This window comes from Ornithorhynchus anatinus, chromosome X2, assembly GCF_004115215.2.
Source record: "Ornithorhynchus anatinus isolate Pmale09 chromosome X2, mOrnAna1.pri.v4, whole genome shotgun sequence".
NCBI classification, from domain to species: domain Eukaryota; kingdom Metazoa; phylum Chordata; class Mammalia; order Monotremata; family Ornithorhynchidae; genus Ornithorhynchus; species Ornithorhynchus anatinus.
The window spans coordinates 1,904,565-1,931,378 of record NC_041750.1 but is presented as its reverse complement, the minus strand read 5'-3'; the positions used below and the strand labels follow the sequence as shown (position 1 = coordinate 1,931,378).

General features: G+C 44.2%; 1 protein-coding gene across 9 annotated transcripts in view; it reads left to right on the top strand.

The window, feature by feature from the left end:
• The window catches only part of PCDHA5 (protocadherin alpha 5), a 103,790-nt gene that overhangs the window by 73,819 nt on the left and 3,157 nt on the right, over nucleotides 1-26,814 (top strand). For all 9 annotated transcript variants that reach the window (XM_007671729.3, XM_007671731.4, XM_016228268.3 and 6 more), the window contains exons 2-3: nucleotides 1,186-1,244; nucleotides 3,880-3,968. In XM_007671729.3, coding sequence (XP_007669919.2) covers nucleotides 1,186-1,244; nucleotides 3,880-3,968 — 148 coding nt within the window. The remainder of the gene's footprint in view (nucleotides 1-1,185; nucleotides 1,245-3,879; nucleotides 3,969-26,814) is intronic.

Here is a 26,814-nt window from a genome sequence, read left to right as displayed (position 1 = left end):
GGGCCCTAAAGGAATCTGGTGTTGCCCAAACCGCAATTGATGTGTTGTAAAGCAGACCCAAGGTACAAATTTAACAACCACAATAATGCTGATGGTATTTGTTAAGCACTTACTATGTGTCAAGCACTTTTCTAATCACTGGGGTAGATAGAAGTTAGTCAGGTTGGACACACTCCCTGTCTCACATGGGGCTCACAGTCTTAATCCCCATTTTACAATGAGGTAACTGAGGCACAGAGAAGTGAAGTGACTTGCCCAAAGTCACACAGCAGACAAGTGGCAGAGCGGCATTAGAACCCAGGGCCTTCTGACTCCCAGGCCCAGGATCTTTCCACTAGGCTACACGGTTTCCCTTTAAAATAATTCTGCTATTCATCGTAATCTGTAGGTAAGATATTAAGGTCAGACCTTGCAGGACCTGGTGATCCTTTATGTTTTTCTCTCATTTTGTTGCTTTTTAATCTCCATCTAAAGCTCTGTCAAACCCAGCTGATTTGACCCTGGGTCAAGAACTGCTGCAGTCTGCAAGGCCAACAGATAAATGCCATCTTCAGCAATCCAGTTTTATTATTTCCTCAATAGTTGTTGTGGTAGACGCATTTACTAAACACCTACTGGAAGGGTAATGTGCTGTACTTAAGAAGTTAGGCAGTGCAAAATAAAGCAACACATTCCCTGCCTATAAAATGCTTACTCTTTAAATAGTTGTGTCCTTTCATTCCTGCTCATGCTGACATTTTCCAGACATTTTCCAGCAAAATCCCAGCCTGTTTGGATTATTTTTGAGAAAACAACACATCTAGGATTTGAGGTGATGAGAGCTGGGGAGAAGGGGCGTGGCTGGGGTCCAGAAGATCTCATCAGATAAATCAAATCCCGTGGGGAAGAGTGTGTCAAAGATTTACAACCTGCAAATTGAAAAGAAAACAATCCTTCTTGGTACTAACAAGGTTTCAAAGGTTGACTGCAGACACTGTCCTGAACCTGGAGTCAGTTCTTCCAGCCTCAAATACTGAGTTGCAAATTTAGCTTTCCTTCAGGTGGTTTGGAGGTAAAGCTTCAGTGAGACAGAATACCAAATATCTGTAGGAAAATATTTTGGAAAAAAGGACTCAGGTGAGTTGTTTGCCAGGCAAGCCATTTTCCCCCCTTAGATTAACAGAAAAATCCCTTATGTTTTTACAGGCGAAGCAGCCCAACCCAGACTGGCGTTACTCTGCATCACTCAGAGCTGGAATGCATAGGTATGTTTTCTCTTTTCCTGCTATTTATAGCCCTGGGTCCCCTCATTCTGCTGCACCAAACAGGTCTGCACCAAGACGAGTCTGTTGTTCCACCCCAAGATGCTCTGATGTCCTCTTAGAGGAATTCCGTCAATGGTGCTGCCACTTTGTGTCTGTTTTTCCCTTTCCTGGATATTCTCTGGTCTTGACAAGGAAGTAGGTTGAGCTAGTCTGAGAGTCTAATTGAAAAAACTGTGGGGTTAGTCACACCAACACCCCCTTAGAGTGAGCAACTATGAATTCCATTATCCCTCCCCCTGGGATGGTTTGGGACCCCCTAATATGAGTTTGCTCCAGAAAGAGGAGCCCAGCCCAGGATCACCGGTTCAACTTGTCCTCATACTTGGAGGAGAATTCCTGGGAGAATTCTCCCCTCTCCCCTTCTCCTAAACCTCCCGGGGCCAATTCTTAACTGCCCTGGGTTAGTTACTCCTGCCCCTCCTGCCTAAGTAAATCCTAGGAGTCAATGCTTCTGACTCCTCAATCAGGTGTGCTCTTAAGAATTACTAAAGTTTCTCTGAGAGATGAGAACTTCTCAGGCTGTACTCCCTGAAGCACAGCACCTTCTAGGCTTCCTGCCACATTTTAATAGTCTCAGGAATGTCGTTCAGGATAAATATCACTGTCGGTTGCCAATCACAAATTAACTATTAATGTCCGATTAAAGCAATTACTAAATTTCTTTTCTGTGATCATGCAGAAATTGTTCCTGATAAAAAAACAGTCCTAGAGAGCTTAGGGCATTGTTATCTTTACTATCTGTCTGGAAGTTCTTGGTCTCTTCAATAACACTGTGTACTCAGGAGATTAGCCAAGGAAAGGGATCTTTGGCTTGGGGGATTCACAGCCCCCTAATCTGGTGTCTTATAAATTATTTTCCCAAACAGCAGCTGTTAAGGGCCTAAATTAAAGAGCATATTGGTTCTCCTGCAGTGTCACTTTGGCAGTAATTGATTATTTAACGTTATTCCCAGAGCAGATTTGCACCAATAGTGAGGCTGGTTTGCAACCATGGTGGGAAATGAAAAATTCATAATAATTGCCTGAGCCTCTAGATACGAAGAGGGGGAGGGCCAAGAAATCAATAATTCCCTGGCTAGAAAAGGACAGCTTGAGCAGAAGACGTTTATGCTTCAGTCTCTGTTTGAACAAGAGCAAAAGAAATGGATATCAGATTGTAATATCCAATTATAAACCCTAAATGCATAATATATCCATCCTATTATGCTTATTCCATATTCTGTTATCTCTCACTTTCAAAGTTGATATTCTTGATGGGGAGCATTATCTATTTAAGTGTGGCTGAAAAGACTATGGGTCCCTGACTGTCCTTTTCATACCAGACACGGTTAAAGATTGTCCTTGCTGGGCTGATGTATTTGCTATTTGCAGTGTTTGGTGCAGTTTGTACTTCCTCCTTTCTGGGCAGAAACCAAACTTGAACTAAAGGAAAGGAAATCAATGTTAAACCAATGCCCCAATTATATTCCTTCACTAATGTTTGTCAGTCAAGATGAATCACCCTTAAAGAGAAGGAGAACTGGATTGCAAAGGGAAAGTTGTGACAAAAGGAAGATCAGTTTGGTGTGTTAAAAACCTGGAACACACTTGCGTCTAAGTGGTACATTTATTGGTGATTCATTCCCCCTCTTCTGAACCCCACCTTATAATTGGAAATTAGCAGGGACTTTTACTGATTCTGAGTCTGAGAAGGGGTGAAATGTCAGCTACAAGGCAGATGCCAACTCCAAGCCTGCAGGAGGCATCCTGAGCAATGTCCAGGGGAGCTTGGGGCTGGGCTTATTAAAAGGACAATTTACTTCTCAGGTACCAAAAGAGATACTTTCTTCCAGACCCTTTGTTTGCTTGTAGTTTTCAGGTCAAGCGAGGCGGTTGCAAGAGAGAGTTGAGAGGTTGGGAAAGGGGAATGGAGCAGGGCAGGAGGTATATGACATCTAAATTGGCCTCAAAGGATCATTGCAGATGGCTCTCATTCCCTTACAATATTTACAAGATGAACTCTGAGGTCAGGAGTAGGGTGGTGGGTAGCGGGTGGAACTATGTCAGAGGAGAGAGGAAAATGGTGGCTGGTTCCAGAACCAAAAACCAGGTAGCTCAGTTGGAAACTACACTGGTGGCAAATTTGAAATAATAGGCCCAAGACTGTAAATGGTTGAAGTGGATTTTAAGGGTTTAGCACTGATCCCTGGGTGGTGGGTGGCTGTTGGAAGAGGCTGAGAGAAAACAGAAACCATTTTTCCTAATTTATGATGATATGAAGACCTTAAACCATTATTAAAATAGCCTTTGCGCCCGGGCGACCGCTCCTCCATATAAGTGAGTGTCATATGGCACTGATGAAAACAAAAATGGCCAAATGATGAAATATGTTTATGGCCAACAGGGCCCCAGTTTAGGGTTGGGCCATGTAGTAAATAAGCCAGCAGCGATCCTGCAGCTTATGCAGAATAACTGTCCAGTGGTAATGGCTCAAGCAGGAGGGGATTTATTAGCCCAGTGCCTGAGTCCTTGGCAGCACTGTGGTCTTGGGAGTTGGAAAAGACACAGCCAGGCTAATGGGTGTGTGTTTCTTCAGCTCTGTGCACCTGGAGGAGGCTGGTATCCTGCATGGCCGGCTTGGAGGACCTGATCAGCAGTGGCCGACCGTTTCCAGTGCGACAACTGGTGAGAAGCTGTATCCCTTGATTCTTGCTTTAGGGGTGTGGGTGTGGTCCTCAAAGAGAGGAAATGGAAAGAGCCTGGAACTGTGATTCAGAAAACTTGGTTTTCCCGCTCCTACTAGACTGTGAAACCCATGTGGGACAGGGACAGTGTCCAGCTTGATTAACTTGCATCTGCCCTAGTGTTTAGAACAGTGCCTGACACATAGTAAGTGCTTAGCAAATGCCATTATTATTATAATATTATTTTAGTACCAGATTACCATAGTAATAGTAGTTTTGGTGGTACGGGTGATAGAAGAAATAGTAGTGATAGGAGTAATATTTATCAAGCACCTCTATTTGAGGAGGACTATACTAAGCACTGGAAAAAAATACATAGATGGGAGAAAATAATAATAATTACAGTATTTGTTAAGCACTTACTATATATCAGGCACTGTACTAAGCGCTGGGGTGGATACAAACAAATCAGGTTGGACACAGTCCCTAACCCACATAGGGCTCACAGTCTCAATACCCATTTTACAGATGAGGTAACAGACATAAAGAAGTGAAGTGACTTCTCCAAGGTCACAGAACAGACAAATGACAGAGCCGGGATTAGAATCCATGACCTTCGGACTCCAAGGCCTGTGCTCTATCCAATACATCTTGCTGAAATATGATCTCTGTCCCTCCAGGCACTCACAATCTAAGAATAAGGTGGGTAAGGCTTTGATAATAGGAATTATGAAATAATATAAATATGAAAACAACATAAGACAAAATTCAAGGCCCAACAACTAAAGGGGATGTGTTGGAACTTCAGGGTCCAGCCTCCCAGGTCATCAAGAGTCTAGGCACAACCAAAGTTTCCCAGTGTCCTAAAACTTGTAGGGGCTTCACTAAGCTGCAGCTTAAATCCCCTGCAACCCTGCATGCACAGGGAATATTGGAAACGGGTGCTCTTGGTAGCACTGGCCTTCTCTGTGATCTTGGACAAGTGACAACCTTTCTGGGCATCAGTTCCACATCTACAAAATGGGGATAATCATGTCTGTTTTTCCCTATCTTGTCAGGGTGTTTAAGGACAAAATGAGATACTTTTGATGAAAGGGCTTTGGACAGAGAAGAGGACTGTCCAAATTGAAAATGCAGTCAGTTCTCGAGTGTGGGGGTAACATTCTTGAACCTTATGTTAAGGAAAATTTGTGATGTAGTACTGACTATGTCTAATGCCCCACTTGTGTCCTGCTACTACTTCTGACCCTGCATCACAAGGTATTCAGACAGACACATGTTGGAAGAAACCCCCCTCAAATCTGCTGTCACATTCCAACAAAAAATGTGTTGGAAAATACATATTCTGGAAGAGCTGACTTGAGTATTCTGTTTTTGGGGAATCTGCTATATTTCTCTTTCCTGCAAACTCATCATCTCACAGCTTCCCTGCTTCAAGAATATGTCTAGATTCTGGGTTGCTGCTTTCCTATTACCTATTCCTGGATAATAGTTAACAGGAGTTATAGGTGGCATTAGAGTGACCAGTGAAATTGAAATGATGGCTGGAAGGTGACATTGGAATTAAAAATAACTACTGTTACTCCAGCATCCTGAAGGGGCTGGGTCCCCAGGGATCAGAATCAGTTTATTGTTGTATTATACTCTCCCAAGCATTTAGTACAGCACTGCACACAATAAGCACTCAATAAATAGGACTGAATGAATGAAGGAAGGAAACGGTGCTTCTCATTTGCATTTGAGATTCTGAAAGAAAGCTTATCTTCACAGGCCTGGAAACGGATTGTTCTGTGATTTCAAAGGTTTGGAGGATTTGGAGTTCGCAGGCCCAAAAAGGACTTTCAAAATAGTCACCAATAATATAAGTATTAAGTAGTCCTTCCCCAAATAACCACATACCTTTCAGATTGCTATCAGAGTGAGAGGCATATCTGTGGAACTATATTCTCTGGAAGCTCTTAGTGCTTTTGTTGTTATAATTGCAGCAGCTCACATTCTCATTATATGATCACCAGACACTTCAACAAAAAGTCACTGCTGTCATAAAGACAGCACAAGCCTCAGAAGTTGACAGGGAGCTAAAGCTGACAGGAGGCAGGGATGGGACTGAAAATTTACTATCTAACCTCCTACTTAATGGGAGAGTAAAGGTGGAGAATGTGGAAAGGGATTCGGTGGACTAAGAGGCAGGAAGAGAGTTTCATCAGCATTTATTGAGCTTTTATTGTATGCAGAGCACCCTATTAGCTGCTTGGGGAGCGCTGCTTGGGGAGCACTGTAATGAGCACTGTATGTTCCTTGAGTGCAGAGATCATGTCTTCTCCCTCTATTGGGCTTTCCCAAGTACTTAGTACATTGCTGGGCACACTATAGGTGCTCAATAAAAAATACTGATTGATGGATTGCAGAACAGAAAGAGGAAAATGACACAGTTCCAATGAATTTATGATCCCATGTTGGAAAGAATAGACAAAAACTGATGAATATACCATAATTAAGAATGAGGTTATAGATATAAATAATAGATGTGAATATAGGACTACTAGTGAATGAACAGATCGATACCTGAGGAGTAAAGTGGCTGATGGAGTTGGTATGATCAAGCGGGGAAGGCCTTCTGGAAGAGGTGTTTTTTTTTTAAAGTGAGCTTTGAAGTGTAGAGGGACATGATTTGGGGAAGCTGAAGGGAGAAGGTGTTCCGGGTAGGGGGAAAGGTGGGAGTGATGGGTCAGAGTTGGAAGTGTCAAGAACGAGGGGTGGTGAGAGAGTTGTTTGCTTGGGAATAGCAAAGAGCATAAGCTGGGGTAAAGTAGGAGAAAAGAGAGGGTAGGGAAGAGGGAGCCAGTTGATGGAAAACCTGAATGCCAGAAAGTCAATAGCTTTTCCTTCTCAGCCACTTAACCTAGGAAGTGGAATGCAATCTTAACTTACTTCTCAAGGATATAGAGGCCCGCCTTCAATCCCTGCTTCAATTTGCCCCTGTGGACCTCCTCCTGAGCAGAAATCTGAAATTGAATATCAACAATGACCATCAAGGGGGTCCTGCAAAAGTCATTCTCCTCTCTGTGCCTCAATTTCTCCACCAACAAGCCCCAAAGGGCTGCTCTGAGGACTGGTTAACCCTGCCTGCCACAGATATACAATCAGTACACGTATTCGTTCCCCTGTGTCTACCCCAGCGCTTAGAACAGTGCTCTGCACATAGTAAGCGCTTAACAAATACCAACATTATTCGTTTCACATTCCCTTAGCCTTGCTCTTTCCTTTGGTCTCAGGAAGGTGCTAATCACTCATTTTGGGGGGGAGCAGAGGGGAAGCCAGTTTCTCTGGACTCTCCCTGCATCACCACCTGAGTATTCTGTGCTTATGAGTAGTCAGTCAATCATATTTACTGAGCTCTTACTGTGTGCAGAGCACTGTACTAGGTGCTTGGGAGAGTCCAATATAGAGTACATTGGGAAGCAGTGTAGCCTAGTGGATAAAGCACAAGCCTAGGAGTCAAAGGACCTGAGATTTAATCCTAGCTCCACTATTTGTCAGATGTGTGACCCTGGGCAAATCACTTCACTTCTCTGGGCTTCACTTACTTCATCTGTAAAAATGGGGATTAAGACTGTGAGCCCCTTGTGGGACATGGACTATATCCAACTTGATTAACTTGTAGCAACCCCAGAGCTTAGCACAATGCCTGGCACATAGCAAGCACTTAACAAATACCATTAAAAAATAAAATCCTCAGTGCCTTATAAAGTAGAACCAAGGGGAAAATTCTACAGAAGAGATAAGCATTGCACTGTCAGCTAAACTGGCTCCTAAAATCCTCTGCAGTTTATCAGTGGCTTGGCAGAGCAGCTTGTTCAGTCTGACTGGACTAACATATTAATGGCAAACATTCCCAATATGTGATGCACCTGTGACCAGTTAACACATTAGTATTCATTTAACCCCCATGCCATCCCTCTGGGAAGCAGCTGCGGCACTCCTTTTAGGAGGGGCTGGAGAGCACGTGGGCTCCCTGCAGTTGTTTTCCTCAATTGATTAATTCCATCCTGGCTGTCACTAAACTGCTCGATTAATTTCACAGCCTGGGATAAAAAGTGCCTTGTGCTAGAGGGATTAGTGAGAATGTGGAGAGGTGAGTCCAAAACCTCAAGTGGGCAAGACAGGAAGTCTAGCTGAGACAGATGTTGGGGTGATTGCCCCTTTCTCCCTCCTAGAACTGGAACATATATTCCCTGACCTCAAGGAGTTTTCAGTCTAATGGGGGAGCCAGGAGGACACAAATTATGATCAAATGGTGGAAACAGGAGAAAGTACAACACTGCCATGACAGGGGCATAACTGGAAAAGTAGAAAAATGAATAAATTAACATGCCAAGATTAATCAATCAATATTTTTTGAGCCCTTACTACAGAGCACTATACTAGTGGTTGGGAGAGTAAAGTACAATGAATAGACATTATACAACCTTATAAGAATTTACAATCTAGCCATGTTAAAAGAAGGATAGATTAACAGAATGTGGGCTCCTGAGCCAGGCTAGCAGGACTAGACCCCAGTACTGTCTTGGCTATCCCTTCAGATGGCTCCCATGATTATCTGAGGGAATAGAGGAACTAGGCCAATATTGATGGAAGCAAATACAATTTGATCAATCAATCAATGGTATTATTGAGCACTTTTTGTGTGCAGAGGACTACATTAAGCACTTGGGAGAGTACAGCAGAGTTGGCAGACATGTTCCCTGCTTACAAGAAGCTTAGGATCTAGAGGGGGAAAAAGAAATTAAAATAAATGATGCATATGTATGTATGTTTTGTGGGGCTGAGGTGGGGGTGAAAAAAGGATATGAATCCAGATGCAAGGGCAATGTAGAAGGGAGAGAGAATAGGGTAAATGATGGCTTAATCAGGGAGAACATGTGATTTTACTTAGACTGTGAAAGTGGAGAGAGTAGTGGTCTGTTCGATATGAAGGGGAAAGAGTTCCAGGCCAGAGGCAAGATAAGGGCAAGTGGTTGGCATTGAAATAGATGAGACCAATTGAACGCCTACTCTAGGCAGAACAATTAATTAATACATGGTATTTGACTGCTTACGCTGTGCAGAACCCTGTACTAAGTGCTTGGAAAAGTACAATATAATAGAATTGGTAGATGCTATCCCTACCTATGAGGAGGTTACAGTTTTTTGGGGAAGGCTGCCATTAAAATAAATTACAGATAGAGGAAATAATAGTGTGAGGATATTTGCAAAAGTGCTGTGGGCCTGCGGTATCAAAATGCTTAAAAGATACACACTCAAATGGAGAGTCAACAGGTAAGGGGAAGGCAGATAAGAGAAAAGAGGGCTTAGTCGGGGAAGGCTTCATGGAGGGGATATGATTTTAGGAGGGTTTTGAAGGTGGGGTGAGTGGCAGACTATTATATTGTAATAATAGCAATAATAATAATACTTGTTAAGCACTTACTGTGTGCCAAACACTCTTCTAAGTGCAAGGGTTAATACAGGTTAAATAGGTTGGACATAGTCCTAGTTCCACTTGTGATTCACAGTCTAAATTGGAGGGAATAGGATCTAATTCCCATTTTACAAATGAGGTAACTGAGGCATAGAGAAGTTAAGTTGACTTAACTAAGGTCACACAACATTCAATGGCAGAGCTGGGATTAGAACCTAGGTCCTCTGATTCCCAGGCCCATGATCTTTCCACTAAGCCATGATGCTTCTCACTCGCCCAAGTGCTTATTACAATGCTCTGCACTTAGTAAGCACTTAATAAATATGACTGATTAATAGGGCAGGAAGTTCCAGGCCCAAGGGAGGACATGTGCAAGAGCACTGTGCTAATTGCTTGGGAGAGTACAGTGCAGTTAATAGACAATATCTCTGCCCTTAATTAAATCTTCACATCAGTTTTTTTGAGGGGAAAAGGAAAATATTCTCTGACTTTCGCAGTGTCAAAGAATGGTGCTTAATGAGCAGTCTCTTGGACTTGGATTCCCAGAGGAGAATCCTAGAGGTTATAAAAAGCCCAAAATGTCCTGAGGGGAAGGCTCCCCTGGCCCTGAGGCAAAGAGATGCTTGTCTTCAGCAAATTAAAGTGGCAGGGTGAGTATGTCTAAATGAATTCATTCCCAAGTAGTTGAGCAGGCAGTAGTTTACACCTTCAAAAATCTCAAGACAAATCAACAGTGTAGAGTGGTTTTGAAGGTAGCCTTAAGTGGGATAAAGCAGGGACTCTGGGGAAATGGGACTGATCTGAGTGAGAATTATACTTCCTGGCACAAGTCTGCAGACATGAAATCAATCATCAGAATGAAAGATGCTTAAGTGCAAGGAGGTTATCTCTTACTTCTAAACAAGTGGCTTAGTACAGTGTTGAACATTCAGTAGGTATTCCATAAATACTACTGACTATAGATCGACAAAAGTTGGAGTTGGAGAGAATTAGATTGGCTGGAAAGAGAAGCAACATGGCCCAGTGGATAAAGCACAGGTCTAGGAGTCAGAGGACCTGGGTTCTAAATTCAGCCCTGCCATTTATCTGCTCTTAGACTTTGGACACTTCACTTAACTTCTCTGTGCCCCAGTTACCTCACCTGTAAAATGGGGATTAAGACCGGGAGGCCTATTTGGATGGGGACTGTGTCCAACCTATTTATGTTGTACCAACCCAGTGCTTAGTGCAGCACCTGACACATAGTAAGCACTTAACAAATACCATTAAAAAACAACGACAAAAAAAACCACAGCATGAAAAATCCAGGCAAAGGGGAGGAGGAGACTCCAAACACTTTGAATCATCTTAGTGCCTGAGGATTTCTTTGTAACAGTGGTATATATTGACTGTCCTCTGAGTGCAGTGTACTGCACCAAACTCTTGGGATTGTACAGTGTGGTTTAATGGAAAGAACATGAGGTTGGGACCCAGAAGATATGGGTTCTAGACAGTTCTTCCAAGACCTGTTTGTGACCTTGGGCAAGTCACTAACCTTTCAAAACTTCAGTTTCCTCATCTGTAAAATGGGGATAAAGTAGATTGAGCCCTGTGGGGGTCAGGGTCTGTTTATCTGATAATCTTGTAACTACTCTTTCATTTAGCACATAGTAAGGACTTCATAAATGTCATCATTCATTTTAAAATAGAAGACTGGTACAGCGTGGCTTAGTGGAAAGAGCACGGGCTTGGGAGTCAGAGGTCATGGGTTCTAATCCCAGCTCTGCCACTTGTCTGCTGTGTGGCCTTGGGCAAATCACTTAACTTCTCTGTGCCTCAGTTACCTCATCTGTAAAAATGGTTATTAAAAAATGTGAGCCCCACATGGGACAATCTGATTACACTGTATCTACCTAAGTGCTTAGTACAGTGCTCAGCACATAATAATAATTATGGTTTTTGTTAAGTGCTTACTATCATTCACTGTCCACAAGGTTTTCACACTTTTTTTGAATGGCATTTGTTTAGTACTTGCCATTTGTCAGGGACTGTACTAGCACTTGGGTAAATTCAAGAAAATCAAGTTGGATGCAGTCCATTCCCGTTTGGGGTTAAAGTATTAATTCCCATTTTACAGATAAGGTATCTGAGGCACAGAGGAGTTAAGTGAATTGCCCAAGGTCAAACAGCTGACAAGTGATGGAGTCAGGATTAGAACATAGGTCCTTCTGATTCCCAGGCCTGTGCTCTATCCACTAGACAGTGCAGTTTGTGAGCAAGGCAGGGAGAAGCAGTCTGGCCTTATGCATAACATGGGCCTGGGAGTCTAGAGACCTGGGTTCTAATTCCAACTCTACCACTTGCCAGCTTTACCACTTTGGATAATTACCTTCTCTGTGCCTCAGTCTCCTCATCTGTAAAATGGGAAGACCCTCCAGTTCCCAACCACCTCTCTTACTATTATTATAGTAGTTAAGTACTTACTATGCAAATACTGTTCTAAGTACTGGGCTGAGACAATGCAATCAGATCAGATAAATCCTTTTCCCACGTGGGACTCACAGTCTAGTGTGGAGGGGGAACAGGTATTCAATCAACCAACCAGTAAATGAATCAAAGGTATTTATTGAGCACTTACTATGTGTAGAGCATTGTACTAAGCACTTGGGAGAGTTGGTACTGAGTTGGAAGATGCGTCCCCTGCTCACAAGGAATTTATAATCTAGATGGGGAGTCAGACATTAATGTAGACAAATATGGTATTCGTTGAGGGCATGCTTGCATCAAGCAGTGTTCTATGAGCTGGGATAGATACAAGTTAATCAGATTGAACACAGTCCCACAAGGGCTCACCACTAAGACAGTGTTCCTGAGTTTCCCACCCTCTCCCCCCTACCCCAACTCTTAATCTCTGCTCTCCCAGGACTGAATCCCTCTCCATACCTCTGTCAAGTGAGCACTTGAGAGTTTACAATACGTATTTGTAATAGGTCTAAACTCTCCCGTCTCCTCATTTTTTAGGCAATTTTTTTTTCCTGTGAGTTCTCTGGCCATGCCCAAATCTTACAAGGGGGACAGTTTACTTGAGGGATAATGATAATAAGCTTGCAGACTTCATTTGCAGACTCTAGTGGCCGAAGAATACCAGCAGCGAGGAGCCTCTGTCGCCTTGTCCTGTTTGCAGGGAAGGCGGTTTTCCACAGGGATGGATTTAAGGGCTGGTGCTTTCACTGTGACTCAGGGGATCTCTAAAAAGGCCACCTCCTGTTCACCGCCCAGAGGTCCTGAGAATGTTGGTTTAGCACAGTTCCAGCGTTTTAGGTGAAGCCGTAGAAATATGCCCAACTCCCTCTAATTCTCCAGATCCATTAAGCAGCCCCATTGAGAGCTTGAATGATTTTTTTCAGCTTTATAGCTTTTAGTGCTGCATCAGCCTGGAATTTGTAAGGCACACAGTGCTACTAACTTGCTCCCCGCATCTTCCCCCCTCCTCCTCGCCCCCCATCCTCGTTGTCATGGTGATGACAAGTCCTGGAGCAGAATTTTTCACATTTTAGCTTTGAGAGGCGCTCACAGAAAGTTATGTTGAAATTGGTTCGTCCCTTGTCTAAGAAACTATCTAGGCATAGATGCTGAATGAGTTCAGATGTATGAATTCAGGATGTAATAATAATAATAATTTGATTTGTTTCTTCATGGTATTTGTTCAGTGCATACTCTGAGCTAGGCATTGTACTAAGCCCTGGGCTAGATACAAAACAGTCGGGTTGGACACAGTCCATGTTCCACATTGGGCTCACAGTGTTAATCACCATTTTACAGATGAGGTAACTGAGGCACGGAGAAGTTAAGTGACTTGTCCAAGGTCATTCAGCAGACACATTGTAGAGCTGGGATTTGAATTCAGGTCCTTCTGACTCCCAGATGGGCTGTACTTAATCCACTGGGTCACATTGGGTGTGCTGGGGAAGATGCAATTTAATCAGATACACATGGGGCTCATAGTCTAAGTAGGAGGGATAGCAGCTATTGAATCCCCATTTTACAGATGAGGAAACTGAGCCACAGTTAAATTAAATGACTTGCCCAAGATCACACAGCAGGCAAATGCAAGGCTGGGATTAGAACCCAAATCATCTGACTCCAGAGCCCATGCTATTTCCACTAGGCCATACTTTCCAGTGCTTAGAACAGTGCTTTGCACATAGTAAGCACTTAAATGCCATCATTATTATTATTATTATTTTCACTTCCTTTAGACTGTAAGTTTCTTGTGGGCTGGGAACATGTCTACTAACTCTGTTGTATTGTGCTCTCCCAAGGCTTAGTACAGTGTTATGCACAGAAAATACCACTGATGAATTTTACAGGTGAGACAACAGACTCAGAGAGGATAAGTGATTTGCCCAAGGTCACACAGCAAGCCAGTGGCAGAGAAGGAACTACAAAACAGGTCTTCTGACACCCAGTCCCATATGCTGTCCCCTAGAGAACACTCCCTTTCCTTATGCAGTTATTTTGCTCCAAATGAAGTTTTGGGCCTGGATTATCTGGTCAGGCTGTCTGTTTGGAACAAATCAACTAGATAAATGACCAGTCCCCCTCTTCATTTGCACTGTGCAGACCCTTCTGTGCATTTCCAGCCCCTGAACTTCACACAACCCTGAGGGGCAAGTAACAGTTAACACCTCAGTGAGGAGCTAAATTTCCTGTGTTCTGTGAGATAAACATCTCTGAATAAGCATTTCATTACCAGGTTTAGGAGGGAGAGGGGAACTGTGCCCCTCTGAATTTCCTGTTTATCTCTCTCTTTCCATCCTGGTGCCTAAGAAGGGCAGACAGAGCTGGGCTGAGTTGGAGGGAGGCTAGCAGGGAGTGGTCTTGTTTATCTAGCACATAACCCAATTATTTACATAATGCTGACCCAGTGATAGTCTGCTGAGAGATCTGTGATGCTTGAGAAATTCGGGCTTTCTTTTGTGTGCATGCTGGGGGCATAATGAGAGATGGAGGACATCACTAGCTGACCTTAAAGCCTGTCTCTTCGTTAGCAGATTTCCGCCCCAGAAGAACAGACTTTAGACTGTGAAGGACAAAACTGCCATTAACTCCCCTGCTAGACACAATTCCCTAAGCCTTGCCAATTCCCTCATGCAATCCTAGAGCCAGGAACCTTGACTAGAAAAACTTTGGAGGGTTTTCTTCTTATGGTATGTGCTAAGTCCTTACTATGTGCCAAGCACAGTACTAAGTGCTGCGGTAGATACAAGATAATCAGATGGATAAAGTTCATGCCCCAAATGGCACTCGGTCTTAATCCCCATTTTACAGATGAGGGAACTGAGGCACAGAGACATTAAGTGATTTGCCCAAGATTACATCGCAGACAAATGGCAGAGTTGGGATAAGAACCCAGCTCCTTCTGATGCCCAGACCTGTGCTTAATCCATTAGGCCATGCTGCTTCTCTGAATTTCACTCAAGAAAATTAATATTGGGAGTTCACCTAGAACGAGGGAGTTATACTCTTGGAGAATACCACGTTATGGGAAAATCACAGTATAACAACCATTGATTCTGTGTGAATTAATGGGTTAAGGGGTAAATGGTTTGAATAGTGTGAAGCAGCATGGCCTAGTGGATAGAGCACAGGCCTGGGAATCAGAAGGACCTGGGTTCTAATCTCTGCTCCACCACTTGTCTGCTCTGTGACTGTGGGCAAGTCACTTTACTTCTCTGTGCCTCAGTTACCTCATCTGTAAAATGAGGATTAAGATTGTGAGCCCCATGTGGGACAGAAACTGTGTCCAACCCAATTTACTTGTATCCACACCAGCACTAAATACAGTGCTTGCACATAGCTCTAAACAAATACCACTACAATAATTATTATTATTAATAAGCACTTGGGAAGTTTGGGGAGGCAATGTGGTCTAGTGGATAGAACATGGGCCTGGGAGTCAGAAGGCCTGGGTTTGAGTACTGGTTTGGCTAATGGCCTGCTGTGTGACACTGAGTGGGTCTTTTTACCTCTCATGAATTCCATTTCTTCTTCTGGAAATGGGCATAGATAGACCACGATGCCCATGTGGGACAGTGACTGTCTGAGCTCATAATCATGGCTTTAATGCCACTCTTAACACATAGTAACTGCTTAATAAATGGCATAATTACGAAAGTTATTTATCAGACAAAATGGCAAATGACTGAAATGACACAGATGTCGTCGTCTCTATTCAAGGTCGCTCTCAGTTGTTGCTAGGCAGATGTTAGTGGAGGGTTCTCTCTTATAAAACAAGATATGGAGAGGCTACATCAGCACTGAAAGGATGTGGGCTAAGGAGACCCTGTTAAATCTTTTCTTCCTTCATTGAAATAATAATGGGAATCCCCATACCATATATAAAACTAATTCCTCCTGAGAAACTAGACTGAGAACCCCATGAGCAACGGGGACTGTGTCCAATCTGATTGGCTTTTCCTACCCCAACACTTGGTATAGTGCCTGGCACCCAGACTTTAGAACAGTGTTCCAGCACTTAGAACAGTGCTTGGCACATAGTAAATGCTAAACAAATACCATCATTATTACACAGTAAACACTTAACAAATACCATAATACTATATATAGTAAGTGCTTAAATGACATTATCATCAAAACTGACCCTCCTTCTTGCCTTCCCCCACCAACCACCTCCCTCTGGTACTTACCTACTGTTCTCAGCTCCTGCTTTCAGCTTCCTCAAGGACCTTATTCCAGTCACCCAATGTCTCCACCAGCTTGACATTTCCTAGTTTCTCCATCACCCCTTTCCCCATCTCTAGCCAAAGGGTTTGTGTTCCACCAGCTCCACTATGGACAATCCATTCAGAGTGGCAGTTAGGGGAGCTCTTTGCTTCACTTTTGAGTGTGGGTGTGCACACCCATATGTTTTTATGTGTGTAAGCAAGGCCCTCTTCCTCTTATTCACAGCGAGGATGAATAAATATCCCAGGGGATAAGATAAAAAAAGATCTCCCTTTTACTCCTTACGCTTGTCTCCTTACATCCCTTTCCGAGAGGCTACGAGGATCCATTTTGTGAGTTAAGATAACCACATCTGTCCCTTGACCTGAATATGTTTCTCCAGATCAGGCAGTGACATTCTCAACCACAGAGGCTGCCCCTGTTCAGAGGGGATTCTCCAGTTCACTCAGAATTCAGACTGTGTTTCTTAGCATTTTCATTCAGCCTCAGGATAATCGAGATTATGAGGCCTTTTGCTTCTTGTAGTAGGGGTATTTGAACATCCACTGGGTATATTATACTGTACAAGGCATCTTGGAGAGTATGACAAAAGTGTGAAAATTCCTGACCTCATGGAGCTTACGCTCTTATGGGGGAGATGGGAGTAAAAATCTTTACAAATAAAATAATCAGATTAAGCAAAATTGACTGTGCTATCAATCATACATATTTACAAAAGTGCTAGCAGAAGATCTAAGTAATTAAATTAATATATACGTGTTAATGCTCTTTTCCCATCCCTTCACACTCGTCCAGCCTTCTGATTATTAAACGCTCCCAAGGGTTTAGTACAGTGTTCTTCACACTGTAAGCACTCAGTAAATATGATTGATTGATTGACTTCCCAGGTTACCTCTGGGCCTGCTCAGTCATGGGGCTGCCTCTCGGGGTCACCCAGCAGTCCCTGGGAGGAGAGGGGGAAAGAGGCAGCAGGGTCTAGCACACAGAGCAAGAGACTTGGAAGTCCCAGGTCTGCCATAGACCTGCTGTGTGATCCTGGGGAAGTCATTTAACCTCTCTGGGACCCAATTTCCTCCTCTTGTGAAATGAGGAGATCTCCCTTCTAGATTGTGTGCTCCGTGTGGACCCAGTTTCAAGTTAATAATATTAACTGTGGTATTTGTTAAGCACTTACTATGTACAGGCACTGTACTAAGTGCTGGAGCGGGTACAAGCAAATCAGGTTGGACACAGTCCTTGTCGCACATGGGGCTCACAGACTTAATTCTCATTTTACAGCTGAGGTAACTAAGGCACAGAGAATAATAATAATAATTATGGTATTTGTTAAGCGCTTACTATGTGCAGAGCACTGTTCTAAACGCTGGGGTAGATACAGGGTAATCAGATTGTCCCACATGGGGCTCACTTTTTTTTTAATCCCCATTTTTACAGATGAAGTAACTGAGGCACCGAGAAGTAAAGTGACTTGCCCAAGGTCACACAGCAGACAAGTGGCGGAGCTTGAATTATAACCCAGATCCTTCTGACTCCCAGGCCCGGGCTTTATCCACTAGGCCATGCTGCTTCTCCATCCTTTAACTATCCCCACACCTGGCACATAGAAAATGCTGAAGAAACACCAGTTATTTGTGAAGAGGTGGAAGGAAGAAAGCAAAAGCAGGGGTTTGGGGTATCATCCTCATTTAAATGGGGATTGCCAGGGAAGAGGCAGCAATTATGTAGTCACTAATCCTTTTACAGTCTGCTATTAAGATGTGCCAGTTCTCTTGGAAGTGTGGGGAGCAGGTGGGATGGGGTTTGGGAGGGGTTTCAGAGACCAACAGAGCAGAAGGAGATGATTTTAGGTCTTTCCAGCCCTGATGAGTCTCTTCATTTCTTTTTTTTTCTTCTGTTTAATAAAAACTGGTGTATGTTAAGCACTACTACATGCCAAGTTCTGTACTAAATCCTGGGGTACGTTCAAGGTTGGAAGCAGTCCCTGTCACACTTGAGGCTCAGAGCCTAAAGGGGAAGGAGAACAGGTATCGAAACCCCATTGTACTTATGAGGAAACTGAGACATAGAGAAGTAAAGTGATATGCCCAAGGTCACACAGTAGGCAAGTGGCAGATCTGGGTTTAGAACCCAAATCCTCTGAATCCCATGCCTGTACTGTTTCCACTAGGCCATGCACCATCTCGTGTTAATAATGTTAGCTTATTAACAATTTCTCTTAGGATGTATTAGTACTTTGTGTGACCTGTGCATCACCACATCTGCGATCCATCCGTAGGGTTATTTGACTTGCCTCATCTATTTTTCATAGCAATGTGGCTTCCCTTCACCCCTTTACACAGTCAAGTCAGGTCCCAGCTAGAGACCTCCAGGGCTTCGGACTCTCTGACTCCACAGCAATTTTCTGGCTTTATATTTCCTTCTCCAAACTATTTCACCCTGCAGCTCCTGACTCCAATCTGTTTTCTGGAGATGTTAAGGGGAACTTTAGCCTGCTCAAACCAATCATTTCCTTCTGATTTTGCATCATTATTAAATAGAACCAGAGGAAATGAGGCAGAATGAGATACAGAGACAGAGGGAGAAGCAGCATGGCCTAGGGGATAGAGAACTGGCCTGGGAGTCAGAAGGACCAGAATTCTAATCCCCGCTCTGCCACTTGTTTGCTGTGTGACTTTGGCTAAGTCCCCTAACTTCTCTGAGCCTCAGTTGCTTCATCTGTAAAATGGGGACTAAGACTCTGAGCCCCGCATGGGAAACAGATTATGGCTATAGCTTGTATCTACCCCAGTGCTTAGTATAGTGCTTGGCACAAAGTAAGCACTTAACAAATACCACAAAAAAAGGAGACGGAAGAGAAATGATGAGACAGAAAAGAAAGGGAGACAGAGCAGAGACAGATACAAACACAGACATGCTCACTCCACCCACTCACCACCAGTCAGTCAGTTAATTCCAGTCAGTTATTGAGAGCTTACTGTGTGCTTAAAACAATAAACTGTTTACTGTATTTATAATGATAAACAGATATATCCCCTGCCCACATGAGCTTGCAGTCTAGAGAGAGAAAGGCATTAATATAAATAAATTACAGTTATGTACATAAGTGCTGTGGGGCTGGGAGGGGTGACTCAGGGGAATGGGAGAAGAGGAAAGGAGAGTTTAGTCTGTCCCCAACACACACTCTTACACTGTCATTCTTGAGGTTGATTTTCCCCTTGGACGGTCATCTGGACTCCTGGAAATTTTGGAATCCATCAGTTGCTTCATCCTGGAGTGGGAGCCAGGAGCCAAGCTGCCAGACACCCTAAGGCCTTCCTCCCCCTTCCTTCTCCCCCTTCCCTGGCTCCAGGCCGAAGTTTTCTCGGGCTGCACAGAATCTCCCTGCACTCCTGGAGAGTCCTAGGGCCCCTTGGGTAGGGGAAGTTTAGTCGGCACAAATACAAGAGGCACAGGGGATCTAGAATCTCCTGGCCTTTCACCTACTCCCTTGTAGCTAGGGTGGCAGCTTCTAACAAAGTAGAGACACTCCGTCAGCTAGAAAGCTAGAAGCCTTAAGGATACTTAGATGTATGATGCCTAGGAATGATGTGTGTGAGAGATTGATTGAACTCCTTTGGGGGGTGGGGGGTTCTAATCCTCCAGCCTCTCATTTCCTCCTGCCTTCAAGACATCTCTACTTCATTGGACACCTTAACCTGAACATGTTCAAAACAGAATTCCCTAACTGCTCACCCAAACACTGTCCTCCCCATGACATGCCCATCACTGTAGATGGCACCACCAGCATCCCTGTCTCACAAGCCGTAACTTTGGCATTAACTTTGATTCACCTCTCTCATTTAGAGAAGCGGCGTGGCTCAGTGGAAAGAGCACGGGCTTGGGAGTCAGAGGTCATGGGTTCGAATCCCAACTCTGCCATTCGTCAACTGTGTGACTGTGGGCAAGTCACTTCACTTCTCTGTGCCTCAGTTACCTCATCTGTAAAATGGGGATTAAGATTGTGAGCCTCACATGGGACAACCTGATTACCCTGTATCTACCCCAGTGCTTAGAACAGTGCTCTGCACATAGTAAGCGCTTAACAAATACCAACATTACTATTATCATTTAACCCGCATTTTCAGTCTGTCACCTAATCCTGATGGTTCTACCTTCGCACCCTCTCTAGAATCCACCCCTTTCTTTCCATCCAAACTGCTACCATGCTGATCCAAGCATTTATCATATTCTGCCTTTAACTACTGTATCAGTCTCCTCAGTGACCTCTTTGTCTCCTGCCTCTCCCCAATCCGGACCATACTTCACTTTACTGCCCAGATCATTTTCCTAATTAAAGTTTAGTCCACATCTCCCACTCTCAAAAATCATCAATGAGTGCCTATCTACTTTCACCACCAACAGAAATTCCTTACCATTGACTTTGACACGCAATCCACCCTCCCCCTCATACCTTGCCTCTCACCTACAATCCAGCCCCCATACTTCACATCTCTAATGCCAACCTAATCCCTTGATCTCACCTTGCTACTAGTCCCTCATCTTCCTTCTGGCCTGGAACTCCCTCCCCTTTCCTAGAGGACAGACCACCACTAACCCCACTTTCATAGCCCTACTAAATTCATATCTCCTCCAAGTGGCCTTCCCCAACTAAACACTCATTTCCCCTACTCCCTCTCCATTTCCATTGCCCTTCTGCTTCACCTATTCACTTGAATCTGTCCTTTTTAAGCACTTGATATTCACCCCACCCTGAGCCCCACAGCACTTACATACATATCCTTATACCCTGCCATTTCCTCTAACTCTAATTTATTTCAATGTCTGTCTCCCTCCTCTAGATTGTATACTCCTAGTGGACAGGGATGGTGTCTACAACTTTGTCGTATTGTACTCTCCCAAGCACTTAGTACAGTGGTCTGCACACAGTAAGTCCTCAATAAATATCATTAATTGAGAGATTGATTGACCCTGTAGGGTTTCAGAGAGAGACTCAGGTGAAGGCTGAATAATATGAATGGTATTAATTATTGAGTGCTAACTCTATTACATCCTTCCAAGTACACAGTGCAGTAGGCACCTAGTAGGCATATTAATACTTCTGATTGATTAATTACCAGGTGCTGGAATGGCCTAGAAGCAGCATGGCCTAGCAGAAAGAGCACAGGGCTGGAAATGAGAAGACCTGGGATCTAATTCTAATCTGTCCCTTGCTTGCTGTGTGACCTTGGGTGGCTCAGTGGAAAGAGCATGGGCTTTGGAGTCAGGGCTCATGAGTTCGAATCCCAGCTCTGCCACTTGTCGGCTGTGTGACTGTGGGCAAGTCACTTAACTTCTCTGTGCCTCAGTTCCCTCATCTGTAAAATGGGGATTAAGACTGTGAGCCCCACGTGGGACAACCTGATTCCCCTATGTCTACCCCAGCGCTTAGAACAGTGCTCGGCACATAGTAAGCGCTTAACAAATACCAACATTATTATTATTATCTCTATGCCTCAATTTCCTCATCTGTAAAATGGGAATTAAATACCCAGTCTCTCTCTCTCAGGCGATGGGCCTCAGGGAGAACGGAGGCTGTTTCTAATCTGACTGCATTTTATGTATCTAAGCTCTCTACTCCCTGATCGAAGTCCATTTTGGCCCCTGTCAGAGTAGTGTAACGTACAGAACAGGATGGAGAGTTAAAGAAGTTCTTCCAACATCACTCCAAATCACTGTCAATGTTTAAACCTCAGCCTCTCCCTGACTTCAGTTTCCTTATCTACTCGGACAGAACCCCATCTCCTGCCTCAGAGCCCAAGCAAACAGGAATTAGGCAGGGTCTAGAAAATTTTTGAGCCCTTGATAGAACCTTAGTATAGACCAAAGAAATTAGTAGTGCTTTCTCTTCCTGGCTCCTTGCCACATTTTTCCCTCTCAAGCCTGCAGAGAAGGGCTCTAGAACTCAGACTGAACAGGAGGGATGAAGATACACAAAACCAAATCTAGATGTCCTTCTTCCTGGTGGTCCACCACATGCTTTATGGGGCCTGAGAAGTCTGGATACTCCTTGCTCAGCTTGTACTAGAATTCTACTTTCCTGATCCTTAACAGTGGAATGTTGGGATTAGCGAAGGCACAGCTTTCTTGAGCTTTTTCTCGCTTCCCTTCTTCCCTTTCCCTATTCCCCTTCCATTCTCTTCTCCCCTCCATTCTTATCTTTCCTTCCCATTCTTCCTCTCCTCCTCTTCCCCTTCCTCTGCCTATTCCCCCCCCCTTCATCTCTCCCCCCCTTTCCTCGCCTCACTCTGCCATCCTCCTTCCCTGCTCCCCCCCCTCCTCCTCTTCCCCTTCCCTTCCCCCTTCTAAACTCTCGCCTCCTTCCCCCTCCCCTCTCTTCCCGTCCCCTCATCCCCCTCCCAGTCAGAGGGACAAATTGGTTGATGCAATCAAGTCAGACAGATGGGAGGGTGGGGACACAAGAAAATGAATCCAGGCTGCTGAGGACTCTTCCAGTTTACAGCGGTCCTTTCAGCTGGGAAGCTGCAGGACATTTTGCTTTTCTCCTTAACCAGGTCATGCGTCTATAATTTTACAGTCCTGCTTTTCTCGTCTGGCAGCAGAGAAAAACAACAAGCGCTTAAAATGTGAACTAGGTGCTTTAATCCCTAGAAAGGATCGAGGCACCCGAATCCCGGTTCAGTAGCAGAGAGAAACGACTATTTTCTCTCCCTTCTTTCTCCTTCCCCCTCCCTTCTCTGCTCTCAGCAAGAAGTAGAGTCAGAACCAGAGAAGGGAGGACAACGGATTCTTTCTAGCAGCGCATCTTCATTGTGCAGCTACAGGGGGAGAGTCCACCGCAGCGAGCGAGGCAGGGAAGAGAAAAAATCAGGTTAACCACGGCTTGCGGTCCGAAATTGCCGGGGTCTCGATGGAAACTGCAGCAATTAATAACCCGGGGCCACTGGGCCGACCCCGAAACGAAGCTGCGCGAAGAGGAAGAATAGAGGACAGAGGCGAAGTTGGCTGCAGACACGTGGCTTGGGGGAAGGGGGGGAGGAGAGAGAGTTCAAAATAACCAAACGAAAACCAGCCCATCGGAGAGGGCTTTTCTCTGAAGCTGTAATCAAAATAAATGCTTGTGCTGGAAGCGTTTTATCTGCCTGACCCCTCGGGGGCTCAGATAACTGAAATCCAATCGCCAGGGACAAAGTGATGAATGGGAAAGGGCGGTGTTCCCTCCCCCGTCCCCTGCAATCTCTCCCCTCCCTCCCCAAGGAGGCAGCTGCCCAGAAACACCCCCTCCTTAGAGAATATTCCCCTCCCACCATTCCTCAGTTAGAAAGGATCTAGATCAATTCTGACATAAAAGGGGAAGGCAGAGAGAGAGGGGTTAAAAGCTGCATGGGCAAATGGAAAAAGCTCCGGCTGGGAGCCAGGAAACCTGGGTTCTAATCCCTGCACTGCCACTTGCCTGCAGTGTGACCTTAGAAAGACACTTAATTTCTCTGGGTCTCAGTTTCCTCATCTGTATTTTACAGATTAAATTCCTGTTCTCCCTTCTTCTTAGATCATGAACCCCATGTGGGGCAGGGTCTGTGTCTGATCTGACTATCCTGTATCTAGCAAGCACTAAATACCACTATTATCATTATTATTAATACTGTTATAACCTATTCACAGCCCCAAGCTTCTGAGGTTCAGTGAATCCGGTATCTGCTATTCTTAGCTAAGAGAGGATTGCAGCTTGGAGTTACTGGATAACTGGATGCTGGGGTGGGAGAGAAGGGAGGAAACAAAACCAACCAACAGAATCCCCTCAATTAATAGCATTTATTAAGCACATACTGTCCTGCAGTGCAAAGAACTAAGAACTCAGGAGAATGCAGTAGTCAGGAGACCCTCAATTATTTACTTTGATTGCTCTGAAAACAATCAGTGGTATTTATTGAGCACTTGCTGTGAGCAGAGCACTGTTCTAATCACTTGGGAAAATACAGTGCAAAGGAAGTCACGATTCCTGCCAAATTATGTCCGTCTCTCCCAGTAGGATGTAAATCCCTTCAGGGTGGGGACTGTCATTTGCATAATAATACGATTACTATTTGCCAAGCACATAATACACACCAGATAATTAGGTTGGACACAGTCTTTGTCCCACATAGGGTCTCACAGTCTAAAGGGGAAGGGCAACCTCCTTGTTTTATGCTTCCCATGTCCTTAGTATAGTGTATTGTACACAGTAAGCGCTCAATAAATATTACTAGTACTAGACACAATCCCTGCCCAAGGGAGCTTAGAATCTAGTTCAGACCCATGCTTCCTACTGCTCACTACTAGCCCCTCCAGTATTAGTGAACTAAACTTGTTAGCTTGGCCAAGGCCTGACTGGTTACACCTGCCCACAAAGAGCTCCCAGTCTAAAGGTTATATAAGAGTCCTGGAGCCATGATTTAGTGGCTGAAAGGTGGAGATAGAGAGGAGTGGGGGAGAAATATTGATGCAAGAAGTTTTCCAAAAACATTCCAAAATGTTTTCCAAAAACTGGGCTGAGAGCTGGTATGCTCTGTACTATGGAACTGGTCCCAGGACAGAGAAACCCAGCCCTGTTACTATGGGGCCAAGGCTAGTTTTCAAAGAGAGAAAACCAGAGCAGGGATAGTGTGGTGTTGTGGAAAGAGCAAGGTCCTGGGGAGTCATAGCACACAACTTCAAATCTCAGTTCCTCCATGAGTCTGCTCTGTGCTCTCAGTCAGGTCACTTAGCCTCTCTGGACCTGTTTCCTCCTCTGTAAAGTGAAGATAAGGAACCCACTCTCCCTGCCTCTTCAATGGAGAGTTCTGTGTGGGAGAAGGACTGTATCAGATCCGATTATTTTGTATTTACTGCAGTGCTTAGAAAGTGCCTAATAAATATCCTTGTTATTATTATTTGTTTGAGGTTTCAGGCTGGAGTGATGGACTAAACCATAGAATTAATGACAAACTATAAATGGCATAAATAATGTTTGGGCAGGGATGGATCACCAGTTAAGTGATCTGGGCCTTCCTGGTGCTAATAGCCACCTTGAATTTGTAGGGCTCTTAAAATATTTTCAGAAGTACTTTCACATGAATGAGTGATAGCTCTGACTCTACATTGTATGGATGAGAAAATGGAGACAAAGAGAAAAATGACTTTTCTGGGGCCATTCAGCAGATCAGTGACAAAGCTGGGATTAGAAGCCAGTTCACCTGACTCTCATCCCTGGGTTTTTACCATTAGGACACACTACCTTCCTACTGACTTCCCTCTTCTAGAATTTTAGCTTCCATTCATTCATTCTATTGTACTTACTAAGCACTTAATGCGTGCAGAACATTGTACTAAGCACTTGGAAAGTACAATTCGGCAACAAATCCCTACCCAACAATGGGCTTAGAGTCTAGAAGACTTCCAGCCTCTTAATCCAACCAGGCTCTTCCAACCTATCATTGTGCTTGTTGCTTATATGGCCATTTGCTTGATCTGTGCATGGAGGGAGAAGGGGTTGATGTTTATTTGGAATTTTGAATTCCAAGTTCCTCTGGGTTCGACCAAGGGAAAACTGACTTGATTGGCCCTTCTTTCCTAAAGGGTTGGTCTGCCCTCATTTTTCTGTCTCTCTACTGGCTACGTGCTGTTTGTCTCTGCCCTCTAACTTGGAGATGGCTGCAGTTCAGGGTCAATTCTACAGAAACTGCCAAGTGCTTCAAAGCCTCCAGATGAAAGCAGACCTAGGGGGCATAAGAGATTAATACCATTCATCGTTGTGCCAGGTTATTAAACTTTACCCCTCCTGCTTATCTGAATTCTGAGTCCACTGAATCTTTCTAAAATCCAGTGCCAGGGCTTCATCGAGCACTGGCAAGGAAGAAGATTGTTTATTTTTCATTTAAGAAGTAAAAAAGAGAGAAAGAAAAGAGTAAATGAGAATCCTGAGCTGTCCCAAAAGTAATCAGAAATGGGACTGGAGGAAAAGTGAATGGACATCTGCTCTCCCATCACAGCCTCCCCCTGTTAGAAGACATGATCTCTACCCTCCTCAAGGAGCTTATAGTCTAACTCTTGTGACTTTGGGCAAGTCACTTAACTTCTCGGTGCCTCAGTTCCCTCATCTGTAAAATGGGGATTAAGACTGTGAGCCCCATGTGGGACAACCTGATTCCCCTGTGTCTACCCCAGCGCTTAGAACAGTGCTCGGCACATAGTAAGCGCTTAACAAATACCAACATTATTATTATTAAGTGTTCAGAATAGTGCTCTACACAAAGTAGGTTGTAAGCTTCTTGAGGGCAAGAATCATATCTACTAACTCTACTCCGAGAATTTAGTGGGGTTGACTGAAAGCTCCTTGAGGGTAGAGATTGTTTTAATTTTTTGGTACTCTCCCAAGTGCACAGTACAAAGCACTGCGCCTAGTTGACACTCAAATGCTACTGATGATGAGTCTCATAGCTCAAGAAAGTTCTACAGAGGGTCCCTTTCCAAAGCCTCACAATGGTCCAGTTTCCTTTGCATGGCCTAGTGAACAGCACCCAGGGCTGGGAGTCAGGAGCCTGGGTTTTAATCCTGGTTCTTCCTCTTGCCTGCTGTGTGATTTAGTGCAAGTCACTTCACTTTCCTGTGCCTCAGTTTTCCCATCTATAAAATGGGGATTCACTAC